This window comes from Streptopelia decaocto (genome assembly GCF_964273445.1).
Source record: "Streptopelia decaocto genome assembly, chromosome: 1".
Lineage (NCBI taxonomy): Eukaryota > Metazoa > Chordata > Aves > Columbiformes > Columbidae > Streptopelia > Streptopelia decaocto.
Genome location: NC_138663.1, coordinates 94,076,181 through 94,101,506, shown reverse-complemented (window position 1 = coordinate 94,101,506; position 25,326 = coordinate 94,076,181). Strand labels below are relative to the sequence as shown.

Below are 25,326 nucleotides of genomic sequence, written 5' to 3'. Positions count from 1 at the left end.
GTATGAATTTGGGAACTGAAAAAAAATTTTCACAAGCTACCTTATAATGCAATGCTTTAATATGACATTAGTAGGATTGAAACTGTTTCAGGATGTTCTTGTTGGTGCAGTCTCAGATAAAACTACAAGAGCAAATTCTTCTTTCCTCAGGATGACTGAGACTGGATGTAGAATAACTGCTGGCAATGCTCATATTTTAGATATGGTTTTAAAATAGGGGTATTTTGGCAGTTCAATATTAAAGGCAATAAGAAGTTAACAAAAATAGGAGCAATGAATAATGTATTATTTGCTATAATTTCTGAACTTGTCTGGAGTTCCCCTGTCCTAAAAAATTATTTTGCCATAAAATTGTCAGGTTTTGCACAAAACAATTCAATCATTTTAAGGAACAGTTTTACTGTAAGATTGTGACAATGGTAAACCTTTGTACTATGTTTTAAGAAATCCCACTTTCCTAGATGATAGGGTATTTATTAGTATCCTGTAATCTTGTTCCCTAAACATCTCACCTTGGATCTGATTTTTAAACAGATGATATTAGAGAATGGGATTGAGCACCATTTGCAATGAGCCTTGGCCTGAAATGGGTTATGAGCCAGGTGACATGGCTTAAGCACAAGTTTTTACACCTATAAGTCACAGTGTAGAATGACAAGACCGACACAGCTTCCAGATGTTCTGTTTGCTACTAGAGCAAGCTAAATATCAGCTCTGCACCTTTGCTAGTGTTCCCTGAGGAACAGAGGAAGCTTTTGTTAGCCCAGTGTAAGAGTACCCTTCAAGTACTCTTATTGAAAAGGGAATGGTCCCACCACACCATGCAGCTTTCCTGCTTCAGTGTTTCTGGTGACTTCAAGTAGCAAAGATAGCCCAGGATTGCTCCTCTAAGGTTTCTTATGATGCCTGTCCCAAGAGCAGACACAGCCTGGAGGCAGCTTAAATTAAGAAAAATATATATAATAATAATAATAATAATTACAGGTGTGTAAGCCAGGGGTGACCTGAGGTTCAGAGTTTGCCAAGGGGATCCTTGCAGGCACTGTGGAAAGCTGCTCACGCACTCAGTTTTTTAAGACGTGATGCTCAAGATGTGTCCTTAGTAATAATGTCTCTATTTATATCAATAAGAATAAGCTGTAACAAGGTTTTCTTCACATTTGAATGTGCTTATCCCTTTATCTTCTGTGTTAACACAGGCAACATTTACCAAGTTTTCCTCCTCTCAAATGAAGCATTTAGAAAAACAGAAAGACGTGCACTCTCTCAGTGGAGGAACAGAAGAATAACAATAAAACAGAGAATTTGGAAGGGGAGTGTGTAAATTGGTATTGCTACGACAGCCATTGAAGTCAATGTTTTATATTAATAGACATATGATTAACCGTTTTTTTTTTTTTTTCCCTGGGAGGTACCCTTATAAAAAATTGACTAGGTGGAGAGAAATTTAAAACAAAATGGACCAAAACATATTAAAACTATAATCTGCAAGTATGGCTTCAGCTTTGCCTAAAGATCTGCATTATTTTGACAGGTGTCCAACTACAGTAGGAAGAAGTATGACAATTTCAATCTATTTTAAACATCTTTATGTGCTTCATAGCAACCTGTATTTAGTGAACAATGTATAAGATGTATATAATTTTTCCTATTCCAGCTGCTTTATAGTTCTATGATTTTCCTACTTCATTATTCTGAGAAAATTTCTGTTTTGAACCAACAGTACTGAAGGAATAATTTGGTGCACTGTTTATAGTATGCAAAAGACATGCCTGAAGCTATGGACATGAAGAGCAGAAAACTCTTCAGATGTTTTTTTCACTCCTGCTCTTACTTGTAGGAGGTCTGCAATTAACTTTGATACTGACTTGAATTAGAATGTGGGTGGTAGTTCTGTACTTCTCAGATGAAAATCTGTATTTTATACTTATCTAAAAATAAGCTGTTCTCCTTTGGTACAACACTATACATCATTTTGTTTCTGGGGCAGGGGAGGCGAAGGAGTGCTGGAGGGGGGGTGTCCCCAGGTCCTAGACAGACTTGAAAGATTTATACAAGCTAGAGGGAACTTACTGCAGTTGCAGACACTTAAAACAACTAGAACAGGAGTAGCTGTGGATTGTTTCTGTTAAAGATAATGTATTGTGAAAGCCTTGCATTAGGGAGCAACCTAGATCTTCAACATAGCTAAATGTGGTCTTCCAAATGTCACTCTTTATGGGTCATGTCAGAATCAAAATTTTAATTTTCCTCTCCACTGAGGATAAATACAAGATTACAAATTCTGAGAAACAGCAAAAGGTTTTGAAAGAGAGTTTAACAAGAAAATGCTCCAATACCATGCAGAATTATCCTGTATAACGGTATTGTCTACTATTGTTGTTCTACCACTGTTTTATATAACAAGGTCTAAAAGACTAAACAGACTCACTTTCAAGGCTCATTCTGGAAGATGATGTATTCAAGAGAATTAATCTCTTCAGAAGCACAAGGACACTGGGAGAACTAAGTAGAAGTCACTTGAGTGTTTCGAGATCCTTGTCCTAATGCCACCTTTCTGTACTGTTGAAGTTATGTACTTCTATGAAGCAATGAAACTCTGATCCACAACTTGAGTTTGTCTCAAGTTGACTATGCTTAATTTTCTCCTTTGTAATGAGCAATCATCTATTTGGTGTCTCCTGCCATTTTGTGAACACTGCAATGCATCATGACTGCTGCCAGCCCAGATTTCTCTCACTGCCAGACTGCTGCACCCAAGTGCCAAGGGTCCATCTCTGGTTCTCTGTGGGATGCTGTGGTAGCCCTGATCACAGCAGGCTTCCTTACATTTCAGGAATGTTCTCTCACCTTAGTGCATATCATTACTTTGGTTGCGCTTCTTGAAAGGTTTGGAAACTTGCTAAACACTTAGTCTTGTACTGCATCATTTCCTTAGCTATCTGATAGCATAACTCATAGTTGCCAGACTGTCTGGCAGGTAATGATAAGACGCATATTGGCTTCAGTAGGTGGTGGGTAAGCCCAACATCAGTTCTTGCCAGAGTAACCAGGAAGCAGAAGTCATTGCCTGAAATTGAGTTGTTATTATTATGAATGAGACAAGAATGTTGTGAATATTAGCTGCAGAAAAGAGCCCTAGAGGCAAAAAGCCTCCACGACTGTGTGGAAGAAATCTGGAAACGTGACCCCAATCTGAAAGAGTAAAGGCTAAATTTAGAGAGATCTTGCTAGCACCTAACTATTCTGTGCTGCACTTCTTCTAAGGTAGGCAAATTAAAATCTGAAAAGACAGTTAGTGCCTTTCTGCAACATGTGAATAGTTGCCCCATTCTGTATCTTGAAATTCTCATTAAGATTGTAGATTCAGCAGTGAACAAAATAGAAGATATCCTGTGCAGTACTGTGAGTTTTAAATTAAGTACAATTGCTGCTTGTGAAAGACTTTTAGATAACATTGTAGCAACCCTGGGCAAAGGCCAAATATTCACCGTCTGTGTTAATATAAAACTATTGATTGAGCCAAACATAAATCACCAATACTGTGGTGTAATGACACAGAGTAGGAATAAAAGCTGGAATAACAAGAGTCTATAAAGTTGTCCTCAGTTGCATAAATATGAAGAGGCTCACAATTCTTAAGTAATGTGTCTTTCCACTGCCATTATGGTGATATGAATACCAGAAATGGTATAATCAATCTGTATTTTGTAGGCCAGAAGATCTCAAGATATGTTTCACGATTCTGTGTACCTTTTTAGAAGTAAATACAACTTATCAACCCAATTCCGCTTTGTATTTTGTGTAGTAAACACAATTGTAAAGCCATTCTGAATGCATTCATGGTGTTTCTTCTATGGAAATACTTCCCTCTCTCCCTACTGCTTTTCCCACCACAGACGTCATGTCACTGCCTTTATAAATGTAGCCCAGCAGACCAAGGCTTGTACCTTTAAGGGCCTGGGTATGATGGACACAGCAGTGCAACTTCTCACTTGGCAATGCATGGCCACACAATTGTCCTCACAGGCCCAATCCTGCCATGGGTCTCTACAGAAAGTGGGGGAGCAGAATGAACCCACGAAAGCCAGCAGCTTACTGTGGTGTCATCTGAGCTAGGCAGGAAAAAGTGCAGCAGGAGAAGTGTCTGCTACGAAGACCCCTGTTGCTATGAAGAATTCACAACTCTGTTCTTTTGAAGTAAGGAACCAAAATATTTTTCCTGGCAAAACATGGAAACAATCAAGCTTTCTCCTTTTTGTCTTGTGGCCTACTAGTTAAAGCACTGGGACAGCTGAGAACAAAGTCCCTACCTCTCAAGTGAGTGATCTGGCTAACCTTCATGCTAAATTCTGAGATGGGTTCACCTAGTTCTTGGTATTTCTATTAAGAGTTCAATCACTCTTTCAAGCTCAGAGGTGAGCTCAGGTCAACAACACCAAATTCCAGATTATGGAGAACACTTGAGAATAGAGTCAACCTCGTTGTCCTCATGGCCTGGTGAATTATCCTGAAATGTAAAATGATGTACCTCCAGCAGAAGGGAACAGGAGATCAGGACTCCATGTACAAAGAGAAACGACAAATACAACATTGTCAATGGATGAGTGAATGAGGAGATTAATTCAAGAACCTGTTATAGACACATACAAAACTTCCAAAATATGAAACTATTCAATAAAAAGCTCAGCTGAAGAAAAACTTAATGGAAAAACACTGTGTGTTTTTTTCCATGTAATATAAAAATATTTTAGAAGGACAACATGAGATCTTTTAATGAAGACAACTGGATATTCTTTAGGGAAAAATACCTCCTACTGAAATTTTCCCTTAAGAGAAGAATGCAGGTAAAGACCTGCCTCCGACATTTTTTTTTTTTTTTGCTTTTACCACAAAGTAAAGTTACTTTATTTCTATTCTCACTTGGCATTTGCAGCAGTAAGGTTCTATGTAAGACATGCTAAGCATTTGTCTCCCTAAGGCAAAGCAAAAGCATGAAACCAGTTACATATGCAGTTCAGCCCTCATATCCTCTCCACTCCTGCCATTCTTTTGTACTATCAGTAAACAGAAGAAGAAAGGTGTTTTTAGAACATGTTATTCTTAGCCCACTGGTATATCATAGAGCTGAACTTTCTCTGGTTTCTAGTGACTGAAGAGATAAATAGCCAGTTTCAGGGTTATGCATTTCAGGATCTGATCCCAGGCTTGCATAAGGGAAAAGCTCCATTAACTGCAGTAGGCTGTCAATCAATTTATAAATCACTCTCTTAAGAGTGATTTAAGAAGCTGTCTTACTATGAGCTTTGTGAGACATTTTTGTAATGAGACAGGTAAGTGCTGGGTTTGCAGGGCAATATAGAAGTTTTGATTCCCATAAGTGCCAGTCAAACTTGTAACCAACATAGAAAAACACTTTAATAGAAGTCTTATTAGTAATCATCTATTTATTTAATTATTAGATTTCTAACATGAGTGGCTAATAACAAAATTATTATATGAAGTTGACAGCATCAGTGCAAGATGAATTGCTGTTAAAAGTAAAAATTGAAATTTATCTTAGAGAAACTATGGCTTATTCAAAATATTCATTCTGACCTATTATCCTTTGACACGTGCATACCTTTTGAAAGTCAATACAGCCACTGTTGATTATGTGTGCTAAACTGAGATTTGATTTATTGCAAATACTGTATCAGAGAGAAATACTCTTTTATCTCTAATCAGAGATAAAAACTCTGTCAACATACGATGATTGCTAAATCTTCTTATAGTGAGGCTAGTTTTCTGTTTGAACATAAATCGGTGTTTACTGTCAGAAAATAATTCCTATGATATTCCCTCATTCAGGAGATGACTGCAGTGGCAAGGACTTTCCATATTATTTTGTTCCTCTGAAAGGAGCCAAAGAATGATAGCCAATTCAAATCCATACTGTCTATTTGGTGCTGCACAGAAAGTAATTTTAAGCTGCATAAACACAGTAGATTTAAAGGTGTTATTTGAGTCATATTTTGCGATGAATTATGAAAAATTAACAGGGTAAAAGAGAGTGAATTCATTATATATGTCATGGGTCAGTTCTGTGGGTCAGTACTAGGCATTATTTTCAGGTATTAAGTAGTGTTTTCAGCCTATTTGAAGCCTTAAATGGGATTTTAGGTTCTTGCACCAGGTTTGATAGATTTTGTTAAGGACAAAGTTGTGAAGAAAGCCACAGATAAGAAAGAAAAGATGAGTTAAAATTAAGTTGCAAGTGCTAGTACATTGTGAACATCTGCCTGTGTGAATGCAGCAAGCAGAGGCATCTTCAACACTAGAGTTGGAAAGTTGGGAAAGAAGAGCTGCTAGTACCTGCTAGTTTGACAATGCTGGAGCTGCTGGGGATGAGGGCCCATAGGGGTAGAAGATGAACAAGGGCTTTGAAAAGTTGTGTGTGTTTGTGTAGGTAAGGTGAGGAAGCAGAAAGGAGTGTGATGGGAGTAGTGGACCTCTGGTGAAGGGTGGCACCTCAGGCATCAACTGTCCCTATATGGTTCTTTCTACAACCTATACAAATGAATTTATACTCAATTTCAAGACTCAACACAGGATTTTAGCAACACAAGATTTTAGGATTTTGGCTTGATTCCTTATTTCTTAGGATTTCTTTCTAAATAACAGAAACAGATTTTTGAAAGCTCAAACCTGTTTTAATGAACCTTGGGAAAAATGCAGGCAGTTTGTAGGTTTGAAAGGTCTAAAATTCATACCACAGATTTCAAGAACCCAAGGACATCTACAAGGTTATCTACCTGATATATAGGAAGACCCAACAACCATGAGAGTGGTTGGTATCAGGAAGTGTCTAAAAGCCAAGGGAGGTGTGTGGGAACTGAAGAGGTGGAGAGTAGAGTAACAGGGAATTCTCCCAGCAAACTCATTTTCTGTTCTACCTTTTTAGGGAGTGTTAGACAGACTTTTTCTATACACAGATGCTGGATACACAGAAGATATTGTCTGGCATCAGGGGGAAGAAGGTTCTGAGATGCTGGAATTCAGCTGCCACTCCACTTGTGCCACATTAAAAAAACAAAAACAAAAACAACAACAACCAACCATCCAACCAAAAAAACCACGGTAAATTCTATTTCCCCCCTGCTGCACCCACAGTAAAAGTCAGGCAGGACAGTCTAAGGGGAAAAGGAAACAGTACTCGGAAGAGGGACACTGTCTGAAATCCTGGGAATCCAAAGTAGTTGTCTCCTGCGGGTTGTAAACCAAAGCCTAACCATTAGAGCAATTAAGATTGTGTGATACCTTGGCTGAAAGAGACAAAGCTCCTGCAATGTGAGGTAGGTAAAAACAGGCACTGTTTTCAAACGATGAAGTGCATTTGTCTGAGTCTCTACTTATCTGCTTCAGGATGCCATCTGACTAAAGACAATCTGTGCAGCACAGCAAGCTGAGGTAGTGTGTGCTGGATCACACTGAATTTGGTATTTGAGGAAAAAAAAAAAACCCAAAATTCACATTTTTCCCAGGAAGAACACATAGATGACAAGCACTCTCTGGTGTGCCATCAGGACTCGGTGGGACATTAATAAACTTCAGTGACTTGAAAAACCAAAAGAGCTTCATGAACATTCATTAAATACATTTCTTCAGATCAGTTTGTTGATACAGGATAGGGTGTAACTGAATCAGATAATTAAAAATAAACATGCACAGACACAACCATACTCTGCAACCATGGCAGCTCGTGCATCTTTTTCCACTCCTTGTCAGGGCCCTGCATGCACCAACAGGCTCCGCTTGCCCTGATCAGCCAGTGACCACCTTTCTCTGTCACTCCCCTTGTAACCTCTTCCCCATGGTGAGGAGCTCAGCTGCCTGCTGCTGACCCCGGCCTTGCCTTGCCAACACAATGTCTGGTGGTCCTGCCTCATCAACAGGGACATGTGGGGTGATGGCTGAACCCCATAGTGCCACTGGGCTGGTAAGCTTATCTTGTGTGGGTACCAGCTAAGCAGTCTGGGAGCATTTAACAGCAAAAAGTAAAGAGAAGTGCTGATTTGGAGATGATTTCTAAAGCCAGCTGTTCTTTGCTCACTTTGTAGAGTAGCTAGGCACATGAGCATCTTTTCCTCTGGATAAAACTCTAGGAGTGTGTTGGTTTTCTGACAACGCTAATGAACATCAGCTAATGTCTGTCTCCATCTGATCTACTCCCTGACCTGATGGGGGCTCCTCAATTGAAATTTGGCCTCCCTACAAAAACATGTATATTCCTCCCTTCTTCTGCCACTAGCTATTTAAGTAGGTCTTTGCATTTTCTTAAAAGACAAGGTTTCTTATTTTTGTTCTAGGGTAGTTTTTTACTTGCTATTAACTGAGTCCCCTGCAACAGAGTATGTGCCTTAAATTGTGTTGTTGTTAGCATTGTTTCAAAGAACTTTGTCTGAATCTGTGACAAAAGATATTAACCTTGCTTTGCAGCCCTGTGATATAGGACTGAGAGCATCATGTAAACTGAGGTACTTGATGAAAGAACAATTTCAAAATATAAAAGCACAATGATGACAGGTAGACTCCACTAATCATCACCCATCCACTGTATGTATACAAAGGTGTATATTTTTATGGTAGTCGTTACAGCTATTTATTGAATTTGGTATTGGTGCTTGGAGGTTATTCAGACTGTATGAAATGATACTTTCTGTCTGGTTCTGTATATTTAATTTGTAATGATCAGCTATTGAAGTTTTAAATAGGGTACTTTTATGATGTTTTCTATTTTTGATGAATTATCTTGTACTTATTTATGCAAAGGCTCCTTTGGACTGCAAAAATCTCTCAGGCTAAAAGCATCTGAGGAAGAACACAAATAGGAGAACACAAATATGCTGCAAAGAATTTTTCAAGTAAATGAAAATTAGATTCAGTAGCTACAAGGTCTTTGAGTTTATTTAGCAGTGTAAAAAAACTGAGTGGTTTAAAAAGAATGAATAGACTTTCCCTGGGGAACATGTCAGCAGGAAAGTGCTGGGTTTGATGTGGGGTTTTTGTTGTTGTTGTTTGTGGGGGTTTTGTTTGTTTCTTTTGTTTGTGTTTGTTTGTTTGTTTTTTCCCAATGTGAAGTGTACCTGGAAAGGCTGTGACTCAGAAACCTGAAGTTTACAGTAAACACTCACAGAGTCCTTTTAAGGTTGATGTTCTCCCTCTTTCTCTCTCCTGTTTTCCTGGCCACCCTTCTGTTTGCTTTAAAATTGCAGCTTTAAAATTTGAGAATTTTCCCCTTCCATGCAGTTCCTCCTTTTTTCACAGCTCAATGCCAGGTGGCTTAGTATTCCCTCTACTTTAATTATCTTTGTCAGCCTTATTTGACATTGTAGCAAGAGAGGTGTTCTTGTTATAGAATGCGAGTATCTTGCCAGATGGCAACAGGGGAATTCTTCCATACTTGTGAATTAGTTTGATATCACCTGACAGTGAGAGCTTACTTAGGATGTAAGATAAAGGTTCATGATCACAGCACCAGCACAGTGATTTATACTGTGTGTTCCATGTAATCACCATATACAGTAGGTATTTATCTAGTTGTGTTTATAGCTTAGCATAAAATTCAAAAAACATGCTCAAGAAAAAGCTGAGCACCTCTTCCAAATGGCAATGAAAACTTTCTCTGGATGCCAGATTACTGTAAAATAGGGTAGTCTTCTTGCAAGAGTAAAGCACACCACTATGGCAATGCTTTAAGCCGCTGCAGGTTCAAGACAATAAATTAGAAGATTTCTCATCTTGCTTAGGTTTCAGAAGCACAGTCTTTGTGACAGCTGGCTTCCTACTTGTGTACCTCTGAAATTGCTCTAGATTGACATAAAGGCTATTTAGATGTCTGAAAAAGGTTTGGAAAGACTGAAAGAATATCAAATAGCAGAACTCTGCTAAGTGCTAAATCTAGTCATTTTGTGATAAAAATGACTACCAAAAAAGAGCTCACACAAATGCTGGAAGAACAGCAGCATGTTATCGAGTGGTCAGTGTGACTTCTCTTCATTATAGCCCAAACACTGCTGAAAAATAGCTAAAAAAGTCACCCCTGAATTGAACGCAGTTAAGTAATGCTGCGGCAGCTGTCATATCATAGAAGAATACACAATTTAGTGAGAATTAATAGTGTCATAAAACAGTGGAAAGGTGTAAGTCAGATGCAGAAAAAGTTGTTAGGCTTTTGAATACACCTCCTGCTAGTGGAGGACTTTTCCCCACAGTACATTTTCTCATACTTTGCCTAGTCTGCTTTTAAATGCCCTGTATAATAGTAGTTCGCATAATTTCCTTTGGGAGGAAGAGATGATGTTTAGTACCTGTCTTTGTCAGGAAGCTGCCGTTGGTATCCTGCCTTGCTTCCCTTTTCCTAACTCCATCAATTTCCTGTGCAACACTCTGAACAAGGCTGCTCTTCCTTTCTGAACTGAGTCTGCAAAGGGACAGCAGCTGGTGGGGTCTTTGTGGGCTCCTGCATGTGTCAGAGGGGCCACACACAGTCCCAGAGGCCAGTTGGTGAGAAATGGTCTCTCTGGGAAGCAGTCCAAAATCAAAGGGGGTCCTACACCCATAGCATCCCAAGGGCAGCCCCAGCACAGTCTCTCTCTGAGTAGCTCTAGTACAAATATGCTGCAGATCTTCAGTGACAGAACCTGGCATCTCTTTTTTGACCACCTGTCGCCCCTGTGGCATGGCTGCAAAATTGTTGGGATAGGCAGCAGCTGCCATCTCTCTCCAGCAGAGATTGTCCATGCAGCAGGAAACAGCAGCCTTGGGGGTACCCTAATTCTCAGACTTTTTCTATAGGGCTACTTTTCTTCAGTAAGTAGGCATGTACCTACCATATCACAGGTGCCTCTTTATCCTACTCATTCACATATACTTCTGTGCTCACAGCAGGCAGTCACAGAATTAGCTTAAATTTTGTCTCTGAGACATATTGCACAGTCACAGGTGGGTTATGTCCTGCCTTCCTCCCTCCAATTTGGGAATCCTTGCTCTATAGCATAGGGCATACTCAAGGTTTTCCAATGTACCAGTTCATTTTCCCCGAGCCCTAGCCCTGGGTGTGCTCCTCACTAATAAATACTGTTGATGTTCAGTAAATCTGGCCTTGAAAGTACTTTGAACTGTAGTGTAAATACAGCCAGAGAGTCTATTATATGAAAAGTCAGGTCCATGTGCAAACTGAGGATTTTTTCACATCTTTCATATATTTGTTGGGTGATAGCCCCTTCTCAGCCATTTGCTGTCCAGAATGTATGGGCTACTTGCACAACTCATTTTTCTACCTAAAAACACAGTTAACAATCTGACCTATATATTTTATATTGTTTCTTTCAAGTTAATTTCCACAGCTTCCTAATAGGGTTGGTCTTGGGGGTTTTTTAGTGTTTGAATAAACTTCAATTTGCTACCGACTTTCTGTCACTGTGATGCCTTTGGGAGCATAGAAAAGTCAAGATGGTTCCAGTAGGTTCAGTTCAACACTGTTATTGGGTTTTGCACTCATAAACATGGGTGGGTAGAAGCAGCAATAGCAATAATAGGAAAAATATACTGTGAGCTCACTCAATAACAACTGGGCATATGCTGAAAAGAGCATAGGAAATATATTTTTCTTTCCTCCACATTGACCATTTCCTCACATGAATGAGACCTCTATAAAAGTGGTTTTATCCTGTGCAAAGGAAAAGCTTAACATATTTATTTATCAAGACACTTTAAATATCTTAATATGGCCGCCTCAGTAATTCTTCTTGGATGTGTATTTAGCAATTCTTGTTGCAAACTCAGGATGGCATCACTCCAGACGTGTGCAAAGCAGAGAGAGCAGGGCTTTGTCTCGTATTCATACCATACATACCATCCTTTCCAATGAGCTCCATGCTTACATACATAGATACTTTGATGATTTGGTGTTTGGTACTTCATTGTTATCCATCAACTCCTGGTTCAACTTATGGCTGTCTCACCTGAGAAATTTGCATTTCTGAGAAACTCACAGACTATAAGGACTTTATGGGTAAGAATTAGAGACCGAGGCAACAAAGGGAACATTTGGCATCGCAGGAGGTATCACAATCGCTGGCTTTTAACCTGCTGGGGGACGTCAACCACCCCAACCTCTGTTGGAAAAGGAGCATTATGAGCTGTAGGCAATCCAAGGAGCAAGACTGGTAAATTGATAACAGGTGAGGAGAAGGCTGAGGTACTCAACAACTTGTTTGCCTCAGTCTTCACTGTCAAGCTCTCTTACCACGTCTCTCAAGGGGATGGACCATAAGGCAGGGACTGGGGGAGCAAAGTGCCTCCCACTGTAAGAGATCAGATTCATGATCACCTGAGGAACCTAAATAAACCTATGAAATCGACTGGATGGTGACACTCAAAGAATTGCATTCAACAGCTTGATGTCCATCTGGAGACCACTGACGAGTTGCGTTCCTAAGGGGCTGGTATTGGGACCAGCGGTGTTTAACATCTTCGTTGGTGACACAGACAATGAGATCAAGTGCACCCTCAGCAAGATTGACAATGACACGAAGATGTGTGGTACAGTTTACACACTTGAAGGATGGGATGCCATGTAGAGAGACCTGTACAAGCTCAAGAACTGGGACCATGTGAGCCTTATGAAGTTCAACAAACCCAAGTGCAAGGTGCTGCACCTGTGTCAGGGTAATCCATGGTATCGGTACAGGCTGGAGGATGAAGGAATTGAGAGCAGCCCTGTGGAGAAGGACTTGGTCATACCAGGGGATGAAAAGCTAGACATGAACTGTCAATGTGCACTCACAGCACAGAAAGCCAGCCACATCCTGGGCTGCATCAAAAGCAGCATGGTCACTCTGTTATCATGTCTCACTCTGGTGAGACTCCACCTGGAGTCCTGTTTCTGGCTCTGGAACCTTCAGTACAGGCAAGACTTGGACCTATTGGAGAGGGGCCAGAGGCGGCCACAGAAGTGACCAAATGGCTGGAACAGCTCTGCTGTGAGGACAGGCTGAGAGCATTGAAGTTGTTCAGCCTGTAGAAAAGAAAGCTCCAGGAAGATGTTATTGTGGCCTTTTAGTACTTAAAAGGGGCCTATAAGAAAGATGGGGACAGACTTTTTAGCAGGGCCTGTTGCAATAGGACAAGGGGTGATGGTTTTAAACTAAAAGAGGTGAGATTCAAGCTAGACATGAGGAAGACATTTTTTACAATGAAGGTGGTAAAACACTGGCCCAGGGTGCCCAGAGACGCGGTAGATGCCCCATCCCTGGAGACATTCCAGGCCAGGCTGGATGGGGCTCTGAGCAACCTGATCTAGTTGAAGATGTTCCTGCTCAGTGCAGGGGGGTTGGACTAGATAACCTATAGAGGTCCTTACCAACTCAGGCTATTCCATGACTCTGATTTCCATCCATAACAGAAGTGAACTTTTACATGTGCACTGGTTGAAATATTTTGCTCTGCTAAACTACTAGCCCAAAATATTCTTTAAGGTCTTAGTGGCTCTTCATTACTATCAAAATTGCTATCCAGTCCTGAAAACATATAATCGATGTTTGTGGGTGAGTCATGACCCAATAGCAGTAGTTTCACAGAATAATAAATTTTTATTATGACTATTATTGGCAGTGTTTCCTAAAGAACACCATAGCTATGCTTACAGTTTAAAAATAAATGCAATGAAATTTTAAAAATTTCAAAAATTTACCACCTGTTAAGCAGAAGGTTGCTTCTAGCAGGTTCCTTCTGCAACTGGGAGATGATTTAGCAAATAGCAATGACAGAGCTTACTCAGTTATATATGAAGTTTAGACATTGTTTGAATTTTATGCTAATTTATCAATTTCAAATAATGTATATTATTTACACATCTTTTTTGCTTATATTGCTGTTATTAGAAGAAATAAAATAGGCATCATTAGATTTTAATTACAATCAATTAGTAAGGTCACTACCAAAGGAATTTATCAGCTGAGTAATAAATAGTGCTTTTGAAATATTAGGAAACGTACTGAACTTGTGGCTGAATGATTGACTATGAGTTAAAGTGTCTAATTTCACAAACCTTACCATTGTGCTCAAAATTTTCATTTTTAATTTATGGTGAAAACCTATGTCTCAATGCAGGAACGCACTGCAACTTAGGAATGCACTGCAACTTAGGAATGCAACTTAGCTGAGGAATGAAAATCATACAGTAGCTTCAAGAACGTAACAAATAGTTATGTCAAGTTAGTATTTATTCCTTGATTTTTGAAATTATTAAAAGAGTAGAGAAAAAGAAAAGGAAGTTATGAAAATCTAAACAAAGTCAATAGTTTTGAAGTCTGCACTTCAGACATTTTCATCTGAATATTGGTACACATGAAAATCAAATTGCACTTCAGTGAAAGCAAACTTGGAACAAATATTTTGAAATTATTTGTTTTCCAAAACCAGCATTATTATTTATATTATTCTCACCTGCAGAGGTTTTCACAATTTCTGAAGTATTTCTCAAACCCATAAAGTCAAACTGATAGAGTCTCCAAGATTTCTGGTCAGCAGCCTCCACTGAGTTTTTTCTCCATCTGTAAATCATTTCCTCTTTAGGGTAGCCATCTAGAAATTAAAAAAAAAAAAAAAAATGTATATATTTCATTTCATAAAAAAAGGTACTGCAAAACGGTATCTGTTCACTGATTTAGAGGCAGTTTGGAATACCTACATTTCTGATCTGATGCCTTTCCAGTGAGTTTGGTGGTATAATTCACCTAAAGAGTTATATGGCACATAAAAAATAGAGTAGTAATACTGGTAAAATTATGGTTTTTCACAATGATTATTATTTTCTAATGGAGAAAAACTCAGATTGTTTCTATCAGAAGAATATTTCTTCAGAAATATGGTTGATTATGCTTATTTGAGGTCCATACACAGAAGTATACTGCTTTACATATTCTCTGAATGAGATATGCAAACCAATAGAATGCAAAAAAAAAGGTAGGGGTGTCAGTGTAAGATGTAAGCAATTGAAAAAGACAGATTGTTTTAACAGTGACAATAGTTCTAATGTGGTTTGTGCTACTGTACTTCTGAAATGAGCTCAATACAGTGCAAAAAAGCCAATTTTTAATTAGTATGGAATTTATAAAGTGATTATGCCATATTACTTCTAAAGGCTGTGGTATTTAATGAGACATCACCTGATCTCTACAGCTGAAATAGCGTCTGAAAGTCTTCCTTTATCAATTTAGCACTTAGTAGTCATAATTAATCCTCATGCAAATGTTTTATTTCCTTTTTGTTAGAGAATGTCATTTTTCATTAGAAGTCCAAAAACAAATCATCAACCAGCCCAAACCATAATAATAGACAATCTAGAAAACAACAGGACACCCATGGTAGTTAAAACTAGATTGTTCTCTAATGCATAATTCAATAAATGCCTATTCATCTAATAATTAATATAGTAGATGTAGATTACAAAGCAAATTAAAAGCCTAACAACAATAGCCAGATAATGTAACTGTCTTGGCTGTATGTTTTTTCCCCATCGGATACTGATAAAGTTTTATATTTGCTTTACAAAAAAACTTCTCTGGTCACAGTCCTGTTTTTTTGATGTTTTCCTTGTATAATTGTCTTCTTCATCTTGTTCAAAGTTCCACCCTGCTGGGACACTCTGTAAGGCCTCATTTATCCCTCTTGCTAGCACAGCAGGAAAAGGACCCACCAGTCCCTCAGTTCTAATCTGTAGAAAATGACTATGTGCTAATTCAAAATGCCACATTCTTATATTTCAAATCAATGTAAATACAGAAATAGCCTGTGAAGGACCCAACTGAGTAACAACCACAAGCCCTGCTGTTCTCCGTGAGAACTCTTGCTGCCAAGCAGATTTCACTGCCAAATCTGCTGTGCCAGTATGTGAGACTGATCTAAAGGTTAATTTTTTTTGGCTGGCAGATTATCAGACGATGCAGAGGTATGGTGAAAGAAGTTAAGCTTTGCAGGGCCTCCAAGCCTCAGCCCTGCATCTGCTGAAACCTTCTCAAGCCTTGCTCCTATTTGACTGAACCCTCTGATCACATTTCTGACTAAATAGTGTTTCTCTCTAATGGCAAGCCCTGCATTTAATCATAGAATCACAGAATCACTTAGGTTGGGAAAGAATCTTAAGATCATCACATTTAACTGTAAACATAACACTGCCAAGTCCACCAGTCAACTACGTCCCTAAACACAACATCTACACATCTTTTAAATACCTCCAGGGTGACTCAACCACCTCCCTGGGCAGCCTTTTCCAATGCCTGACTGCCCTTTCTTTGAAGAAATTTTTCCTAATATCCAGTCTAAACCTCCCCCGGCACAACTTGAGGCCGTTTCCTCTTGTCCTATCACTTGTTGTTGTTGTGATGCAACCCCCTCCATGCTACAACCTCCTTTCAGGTAGTTGCGGAGAGCGATAAGGTCTCCCCTCAGCCTCCTTTTCTACAGTCTGAACAGCCCCAGTTCCCTCAGCTGCTCCTCATCAGACTCCTGTTCCAGACCCCTCACCAGCTTCGTTGCCCTTCTCTGAACTGACTCCAGCACCTCAATATCTTACTCGTAGTGAGAGGCACAAAACTGAACACAGAATTCGATGTGGGGCCTCACCAGTGCCGAGTACAGAGGGATGATCACTGCCACAGTCCCACTGGCCACACTATTCCTGATACAAGCCAGGATACTGTTGGCCTTTTTGGCCACCTGGGCACACTGCTGCCTCATATTCAGCCAGCTGTCAATCAACACCCCAAGGTTCTTTTCCTCCAGACAGCTTTCCAGCCACTCTTCCTGAGCCTGTAGCGCTGCCTGGGGTTGTTATGACACAAGTGCAGGACCCAGCACTTGGTCTTGTTAAACCTCATACAATTGGCTTCGGCCCAATGATCAAGTCAGTCCAAATCCCTCTGTATGGTATTCCAGCAAGTCAACACTCCCACCCAATTTGGTGTTGTCTGCAAACTTACAGAGCGTGCACTTGATCCCCTCATCCAGATCACTGATAAAGACTGATAAAAACTGGCCCCAATACTGAGCCCTGGGGAACACCACTTGTGACCAGTCACCAACTGGATTTAACTCCATTCACCACAACCCTTTGAGCCCAATCATACAGCCAGTTTTCTACTCAGTGAAGAAATTGGACTCACTGGTCCAAGCCATAAGCTATAAGCAGCCATAAGCAGCCAGTTTCTCCAGCAGAATGTTGTGGGAAACAGTGTCAAAGGCTTTATTAAAGTCTAGGTAAACAACATCCACAGCCTTTCCCTCATCCACTACATGGTTCATCTTGTCATAGAAGGAGATCAGGTTAGCCACGCAGGACCTGGCTCTCAGGAGCCTTCTCAGATTGGCTTCATTCATGGAGACTGATCTATTCCCTGAAGTTCAGGAGGCAAGAAGCATTCAGATGGACTCCTTGTTGTGCTGTGGTTGCTGTGTCCTCATACTGGGTGGAGATTGAAGCATTGCCTCTTCCCCACAAAGCAGTACCAGGAGTACAGGGAAGGCTGCCATGCAATCTGGGTCCTAATCCTGCCTCCTGATCTGCATCCTGATGTGGAGGAAAGGAAACACTCTTCCTGTTGTACTCCCTACACCAGCTCCTGCTGCAGAACTTGTGGCCCCAAGTGCTACTTAGCATATTTTGTATCAGGTAGTAGGGGGGGTTCCTTTTCTCAAGTAAATTTCATCATAATCATTCCAAGTAAAATTGTTTCCAATAGCCTGGAAGTAACAAAGATTTTTCTTTTTTAATACACTATTTAGTTGATCCAAAATGAACTTTTAACTTTTTTTTTTCCAAATTCTACTTAAAAAGTTGTGTCAAATAGTTTTGAATTCAATTTCTTCCTGATTTTTGGCTCTTTTTTTCACCCGATGGCCATCCTACCAAAAATCCATTAAACTGTTAGTAAGCTTGAAAGTTTGGTAACATGTTATCCATCTCAGTTGTTTATTCTGGTATGAGCAGCATGTAGCCAGGAACAAGTTCATGAGACTCTCATCCTTCAAGATTTTTCCTATATTTTTGACTAAGAAGAGACAGATTCAATCTCAGAATGACTACTTCCAGTATTATTCATTGTCACTAAACAGTAAACAACTGACTTCAGGAGACCATCATGTCCTTTCAGTAGTAGTCCCCTTAATCCACAGTTGCTGACATCTGCTCTTACAATAGTTGAGTTACTTAACATCAAAGGAGATTAAGTACTAGTGATTCAAAAGGAGTTGTTTCCACCTGTTAAATAACTGCTAAAATGTTTTGCTCCAGTGCCGCATGACTTCACTTTTCAATTCATTTAAAAGATCTAATATTTCTTATGGAATAACGACACATCTAGTTGGACACTATCTCACTCCTAGGATTCATTTAACTTAAAGAATGGACTATTCATGATGGTTCTTCTTTCAGTGAAATCAAATATTTCTTGTATAGAGTCTAATTGCTTCTAACCCTCTAAATGCTTCATTTTAGAAAAAAATCAGAATGAGACTTCAGTACTTTCACAAGAAGATGCAAGCTCTGCTGTTCCGCCCACAACATAACTAAGAGTATATTATCAATAGAAATGTCTGTTTTCTTTCACTTCCTCAGCATGACAAATAGCAGTAGCTTACCTTAAATTCTTGACCATGTGGCTTTAAGCCATCCACACTGAACAAATTGCTATCAAGTGTATTTACCCTGTCAGATTGCTTTAGGTTTTGTAAGAATATCCATACTGCAACAGGGCAAGGCTCCAGGAGGTCCTGGAGGCTTTCCACTGAGTGCCAGTAAGACACTGTGTTACAGCTATCCAAGTTCTGGCAACCTGCAACTCAGGAGCTTCTCAACTCAAGATAACACCTTTTTTTTCCCTCCCATGCATTTATGCAATTACCTTAAAATTATCTTTTTTTTTTTTTTTTTCTCATCATTATTCTTTAGGCTGTGCTGTAGCTATTTGCATTTTCAGAGTGTTTTAGATTTATATACTACCATGTCAAAAGACTTTTAGAGAACAGCTTGGCCATTTGGCATTTTGTAAGACTGGTACTATGTGCCTTTGTAAAATTAAGTCAAGAAAAAAAATTTGTTGAAGTTATTTATTTAGAGCCCAGTAGAAAGTATCCATGTAATAACTCCTGTTTACTTTTGCCAAAAATACTTCACGACTTTTCCAGTTAACACAAATGATTGGTACCTTTGTTGCTTCACTCATAGGCTTAAACATATGCATTTTTAAAGTGTACTACTGATCTTCACTCCAATAATGCAAGCATGGATAAATAATAGATGCACTTTTTACCATTTTGGAGGTGAACATATTACATCAGAAAACGAAATTTTCATGAAACCTGTGAGGTTCTGTGGATTTTATTTTATTTCCTTTTTATTACTGGAATAATTCAACTAATGTTACCGCATCTTCTCACAGCATCACCATACAATTCATAACTGACAAGTTAAAAATATTTAAACTTCATTCTTCATTCCCATACTGCTTCACTTTCTATGGAGAATGATTTGTGCAGAAGACTCCACCAAACTGCTGGAAAAATAGTCAAGGCCAGAAACATCTCCAGGCTGGATGAGAGACATATGCATTTAAAAGATAGCGGTGACAATTAGTGTCAAGTGGCACTGAAGCATGTCTGCTACAGAGGTTTAATGACGATGGAAAATCAGCAACTTTCATACTACAATCATTTATGTATCCATGCCTGTTAGTGCATACTGCCTCTAACCTTGATTTTACCAATACTGTTGTTGATCTGGGAATCTTACTTAGATCAATGATTGATTCTTTGTTCCACCTTCTTTTCTGTGAAAAGGGGTCTATTTAGGAAGCGAGCAGAGATGGGATGAAGATGGCAGGATGGGGGTCATGTCAAAAAAGACATAGACCACTTAAAGAATAATTTCTGTCTAAAAACCTTTACTTAGAAATGTATCTAAGACATAGAAAGACAGATAGGCATGGGAAAAAACACCCAACCTTTTCTTATCTCTTCAGATGTGCTTTCCCCAGTTTGTGAAATCAGTTTATTATAGTGCTGTTTCCCCACACTTTATATTCCATTATAACACAGTCAGACCCAGCTGGTAGCAGAAGAAATACTGCAACAAGGAAGCTCATCTCTCCTTTCTAGCCTTGGAAAAAATTGTATTCTTAGAGCATGCAATGAGGAGTTAATGAAAGCAGCAGCAAAGCTGAAAATGTGGGGGAAGCAGGCAAGAAAGGATTGGTTCAGTTAAATGTCTGCCAGGAGGCTGATGCATATGACAGGAGTCATATTTGAAAGCTGTAGCTGGATTCTGGGGAGGTTCTGCTTTTCCAGGAGTGTTAGATATGGAAAGTCAGGAGAAAGCCTGATCTGAAAGACAAGCTGTCATCATCAGCTAGTGATCCAAGGCATGGACCCTCCACAGGCATGGAAGGAGTGTGGTAGATTTGACTGCTGCCAGTGAAGGTAGTCAGGAGAGGAAGGATGCCCCAATGCAATTAGAGGAAAAATATGGTCAGCCCTTCACACCTTGCAGCCAGCTGCTTCCAGACACTCTTTACCTCCACAAATGCTACCTAGTGAACTCTTTTCAGGCTAATCAGGAGACCTCTGTCAACACAACCCCTGCTGTACAAGGATAATGAAGTCCAGAAATGCACCTTTCTCTGCTACTGTGTTGTGGATGACAAATTATATACTTCCACAGAACCTGCCAGAGCTCTGTTTCTTGTTAGTAGTCTTTATAAATTTATTTGTTTGGTTTTGTTTTGTTCATTTGTGGGGGTTTTGTTTGTTTGTTTGTTTGCTGTCTGCAAGTAAACTGCATGTTTAATCCAAATTCCGCGACATTTTGGATGAACAGGTTTCTCAGTGATCTATTCCTGTATCTGTCCAGTGTTTGTTCTCAGAAGGTGTGTGTACATTTAACTAGGATAATCCTGGATGTTCCTAAATTAAAAGTGATACTACCTTCGATTTCATGATTGTATGCACTTATTAAGCATAATTAGATGACAGAAAGAGAAAAGTTTCAACTCAACTAGTTTAAAATAAAACAAAATAAAAATTAGATAATATAGAAAATTCATTATGTCTTTTCAAGAGGAATCTATCAGGGTAGACTAAAGCAGAAGCAGGCAAAGAGAATGGAGACATTTAATTGTTTACTGAAGATGTATGGAAAACAATAGTTGTAATTAGATGCATATTGAGTTCTCTCTGTCCACAAATGAAGGTTTGCTAGATGTTTTCTCACTCATCAATCATCAAAACAAAACAAAACAAAAACAAAACAAACAAAACAAAATTAACAAGAAAAACTATAAGGTATTTTAAAAGGCAGCTATAATAAAACCAGATAAATGTGAATGCTGTAAAGATAGCTTTTAAAACCTGAAGTGACTTACTTCAGCAGTTGTAGATAATTGCACTTAGGTGGTAACTACAGCAATTATAAATGTTATTCTTTGCCCTGTTTGCTTGCATTGGTAATTGACATTAACGGTACATTAGCTCATGAAAAAACCAACCAACACAACCATTACTGCAGAATAATGGATTTAATACTGCCCTGAAGTTAAAAGATACATCTTCCAAAGAAGAGAATAAAGTTTTTCTACCTAAAAGTGTGCTTTAATATGATTATTATATCACTTTGGCTAACAACTAGTGGAGCCAGTCACCGTCATCAACAGTAATGCTTAATTACCCTTTTACCTGGGACTAATTCTGTTGGGTGTTTTGTTGTTTTTTTTTTTTTTTGATAGAGGCGCTGATGTAATTTACTGGTACATTATATGGTAGTGTAGGTTTTGGGAGGAACTTGCAGAATCAATGCATGTTTTCAGCCTTCAAAATAGAAAGGATGAAAAGAGAAGTCTTGCTGTCAGAGAAACAAGTTCCCAAAGAAGGATTTTCTGTTAACTAGCTCTTGTAGGAGGTAAACATTTTCCTCTTTTTTTTGCTACTCATAGACATATCATAATCTTAGCTTAGAGTAAACAGAGGAGAGAATATAAAGATGAAAATGAGAAGGGAAAGAAGGAAGACAGAGAAGGATGATCAGGACTGGACTGAAATGAGAGACAGAAGTTTTCCCTTCAAGATGTTTTGAGACGTGGCTTTTTGTGTGCTCACTTCCTGAAAAAAAAAAAAAAAATCATAGTTGTATTTTGAAGTCTGTCAGATGTTTCTCATATAGGGGTGCAATGATTTTATCATAAGGAGCCCTATTAGTGAAAAATTCCTGTTCCAAGAATCAGATTTTAAAGGATAAGTGAAACAGCTTGAAATTACTTTAAGAAACTAAGGCAATTCTGTTTTGTCATCATACCTTTGTGGTCTGTCTTTATGCTCACCAAACAATTTTCCTTTTGATTCATTTGCAATTGTAAGCAAGAGTGACCATTTTGTTTGGTTTTGGTTTTTTTAAATGGATAGTTTTATCATACATATATTGTCCCTATAATTACACTTTTCTATTATCTTGTAAATGCCTCCACCTTTTCTGGAAAAAAAACAAAGCAAACCAAAAAAATCTCAGATTATGGCCTGTCTTAAAGTTTTGCTGTGCATTTTGATTTATATGCTTATGTTTACTGCTTGCTAACAGTTTTGTTTGGAAGCCAATTTTCAGAAGTTTTGCATGCAGGAATTGCTTTTCCCTATCTGTTTGCACTGTCCTGGCCAGCAGATTATCTCACAATTATTCCACTATAATTAGAACACCTGATAAATGTTCAGATTCCTCTACATCCCCGTTCCTAACACCCTTAGAGGTAAATGGACTCATCCAATTCCTAGCTTACCAGATATAAATTGTATCTTCTTTGAGGAGCATTCTTGCATAGATCAGTGCACTCAGGACATATGTAACCTCCTCTAGGTGCATGTGGCCTACAACAGTGATTGAATGATGCTGTGTACTACTTATGAGATCAGCCTAATTATTGATCTGCTAAATATGTGCACTGAGTTGTGTAATAGAAAACAAACAGCACAAAATAAACATTTTAGCAGGTAAAATTTTGTGTTTGGCTGACTGCATGAACTCAAGTGAGAAGAGAAAAATCACTTTTCTTTACAGTTTGTAACTGACTGTTGAAGAGTATTAAGCTGCTTGCAAGATTTTCTCATGTCTAGTTAAACACGAATTTTGTGCTAGATGTGCTGAGGGCAAATTTTGAGGTGCTTCCCAGGATTTTTGCTGAGATGTGCAAAATCTGAGTGGCTGCATACTCAAGTAGTATCTCAGACAGATATAGGTGATGACAATCACTCACAATTTTCTGTGTTGAAGTTAATTCAACCTTCTGAAAAAAAGGAAGCCAACATCATAACAATAGAGCAGATTAAAAATACATGGATAAACGAGAACAAGTCTAAGCTCCTGGCATTAGAATTTAAAACTAAACCTAGTAGGGTTGCTTTGGATAGATTAGAAAACAAAGTTATAAAATAGCCTCTCAGTTTTTTAAAGGAATATCTTTCAAATCTGCAATTCTTCAGTCTGCTGACACTCTATAGCCTTCTTTCATTAATTTAAATTGCACTTATATTGAAGATGCTTAGTGACATAGCCTTTCTAAAGTAAGTGCTTAAATTCCTTGTAATTAGGATGGACAACAATGCCACCAAAAGATGCTCGCCAACTGAGTTCAAACACCCCAGAGGGAGTGGAATAGCACTCTCTTGAGGACTTTAAAAATTCCTTGTTTTAAGGTTTTTTTTTTTTGTGTTTGTTTGTTTGTTTGTTTGTTTTCCTACTAACTACATAGGGCATGTCAAATTTGGGGCAGAATATCTGTGTAAATTCTATCAAAGATCTATCCAATTTCAATTATAAAAGTCACTGTAGTTATATATTCTTCTTACATAATCAATAGGGTTTGTGACTAGCCTAACCTGTACATTTTCAGAACCATGAAAATGAAAATTTAGGTATCAACAATGCTTCAGGCTTCACAGGAGCTATACCAGCAAAGCCTGTGGGTTTACAGAAGCTGTCAGAAATGTACTATGCTCAGTCAACATAGCATTAATGGAAGCAGGTTACAAATAAAGATTTCCATACAAGATTATTGTGACTTTTTTATAGGTCTTCTCAGAATGGATAATAAAAGGTAAAACAACAGAACACTCAGAACTGAAAACACAGTGGTCTTTTTGAGTACTGCCATTTCATAGGATGAAACAACATAAACTCAAAACTAAACAGAAAATTTCATTAAGCCTGAGATTAAGCAAGGTTAGCTTCTAAAAGATTTGCGAAATATTATTGCTGCTGTTGAAAACAAAAAAGCTCATAAACCACTTTTTTGTTGTTGTTGTTGAAAGACTTATTTCTCTATTTTGCATCACTGTAACTTAACATGTGAAATATTGGAAAATCAAAATTAGTTATTTATGATTAAATTCTTCTTCTTTCTGTCTATCAGCTGTTTACAAATAAATTAATGATATTTTGTTATTCACATAGTTATCATTCTGTATGTAGATTTATTGTCATTTATACACATTTGTAGCAATTTGCACACAAACTAAAATTCACAAAAAATGAGTTTTCATAGCTCTGTAAAGTAAAGCAACAACAACAACAAAATTTTGTAATATTTTGCTAGTTTTCAACTTTAGCGCCCTAGGACTTTTCTACACATTATTGGCATAGTATGCAAGACTAGGCAATCAAAAATAAATGTTCACATAGTTTTCTGTGTCTCATGCTTACAAAAAGCTAAGATGTAATCTCCCTGTTCTTAATAACAACTCATCAGAAATTATCTGACAAAATGAATTTTCAGATGAACACAGCACTTTGTTGAGTCTGACGTATTTATAGCCACACTCAATTAAATTGGTGAGAGCACTGCACTGTTTTCATTTAAATATCAACAACGGTGTTATGATGAATTGGTAAATACATTAATTTTGCAGTCACTAATTTTGGCCTTCCTCTTCTCTGGAAGCATTTATCAATACCTTGGTTTGTCATTTGCTGTCCAAGCATCCCAGGGCTGTTATTTCTCCAGTTAATGCCTTTTTTTTCCCCCAAACTCTAGTATTGTATCTCATTTTCTCTCAGGATACTGCTGATGGAAATCAGTTGATGCTCCTGTCCAGTGCACTAGTCCAAGTGTTCTTCATGTTCTTTTCTCACCTTCTGGGGTACACGTATTGATCACAGCGATCATTCTGTGATATGTCTGTATACCTCAATAGTTTAATCTCTTGTCTAGGTATATTATTTCAAGCACATGAAACTGGGGTTTTTCTGTT

The 25,326-nt window shown here is 38.5% G+C and overlaps 1 protein-coding gene across 1 annotated transcript in view; it reads right to left on the bottom strand.

The window, feature by feature from the left end:
• GABRG3 (gamma-aminobutyric acid type A receptor subunit gamma3) overlaps window positions 1-25,326 on the bottom strand; it is a gene marked incomplete at both ends in the record, with an annotated part of 334,515 nt that overhangs the window by 37,148 nt on the left and 272,041 nt on the right. Inside the window, one exon of the mRNA XM_082066711.1 lies at window positions 14,491-14,628. Coding sequence (XP_081922837.1) covers window positions 14,491-14,628 — 138 coding nt within the window. The remainder of the gene's footprint in view (window positions 1-14,490; window positions 14,629-25,326) is intronic.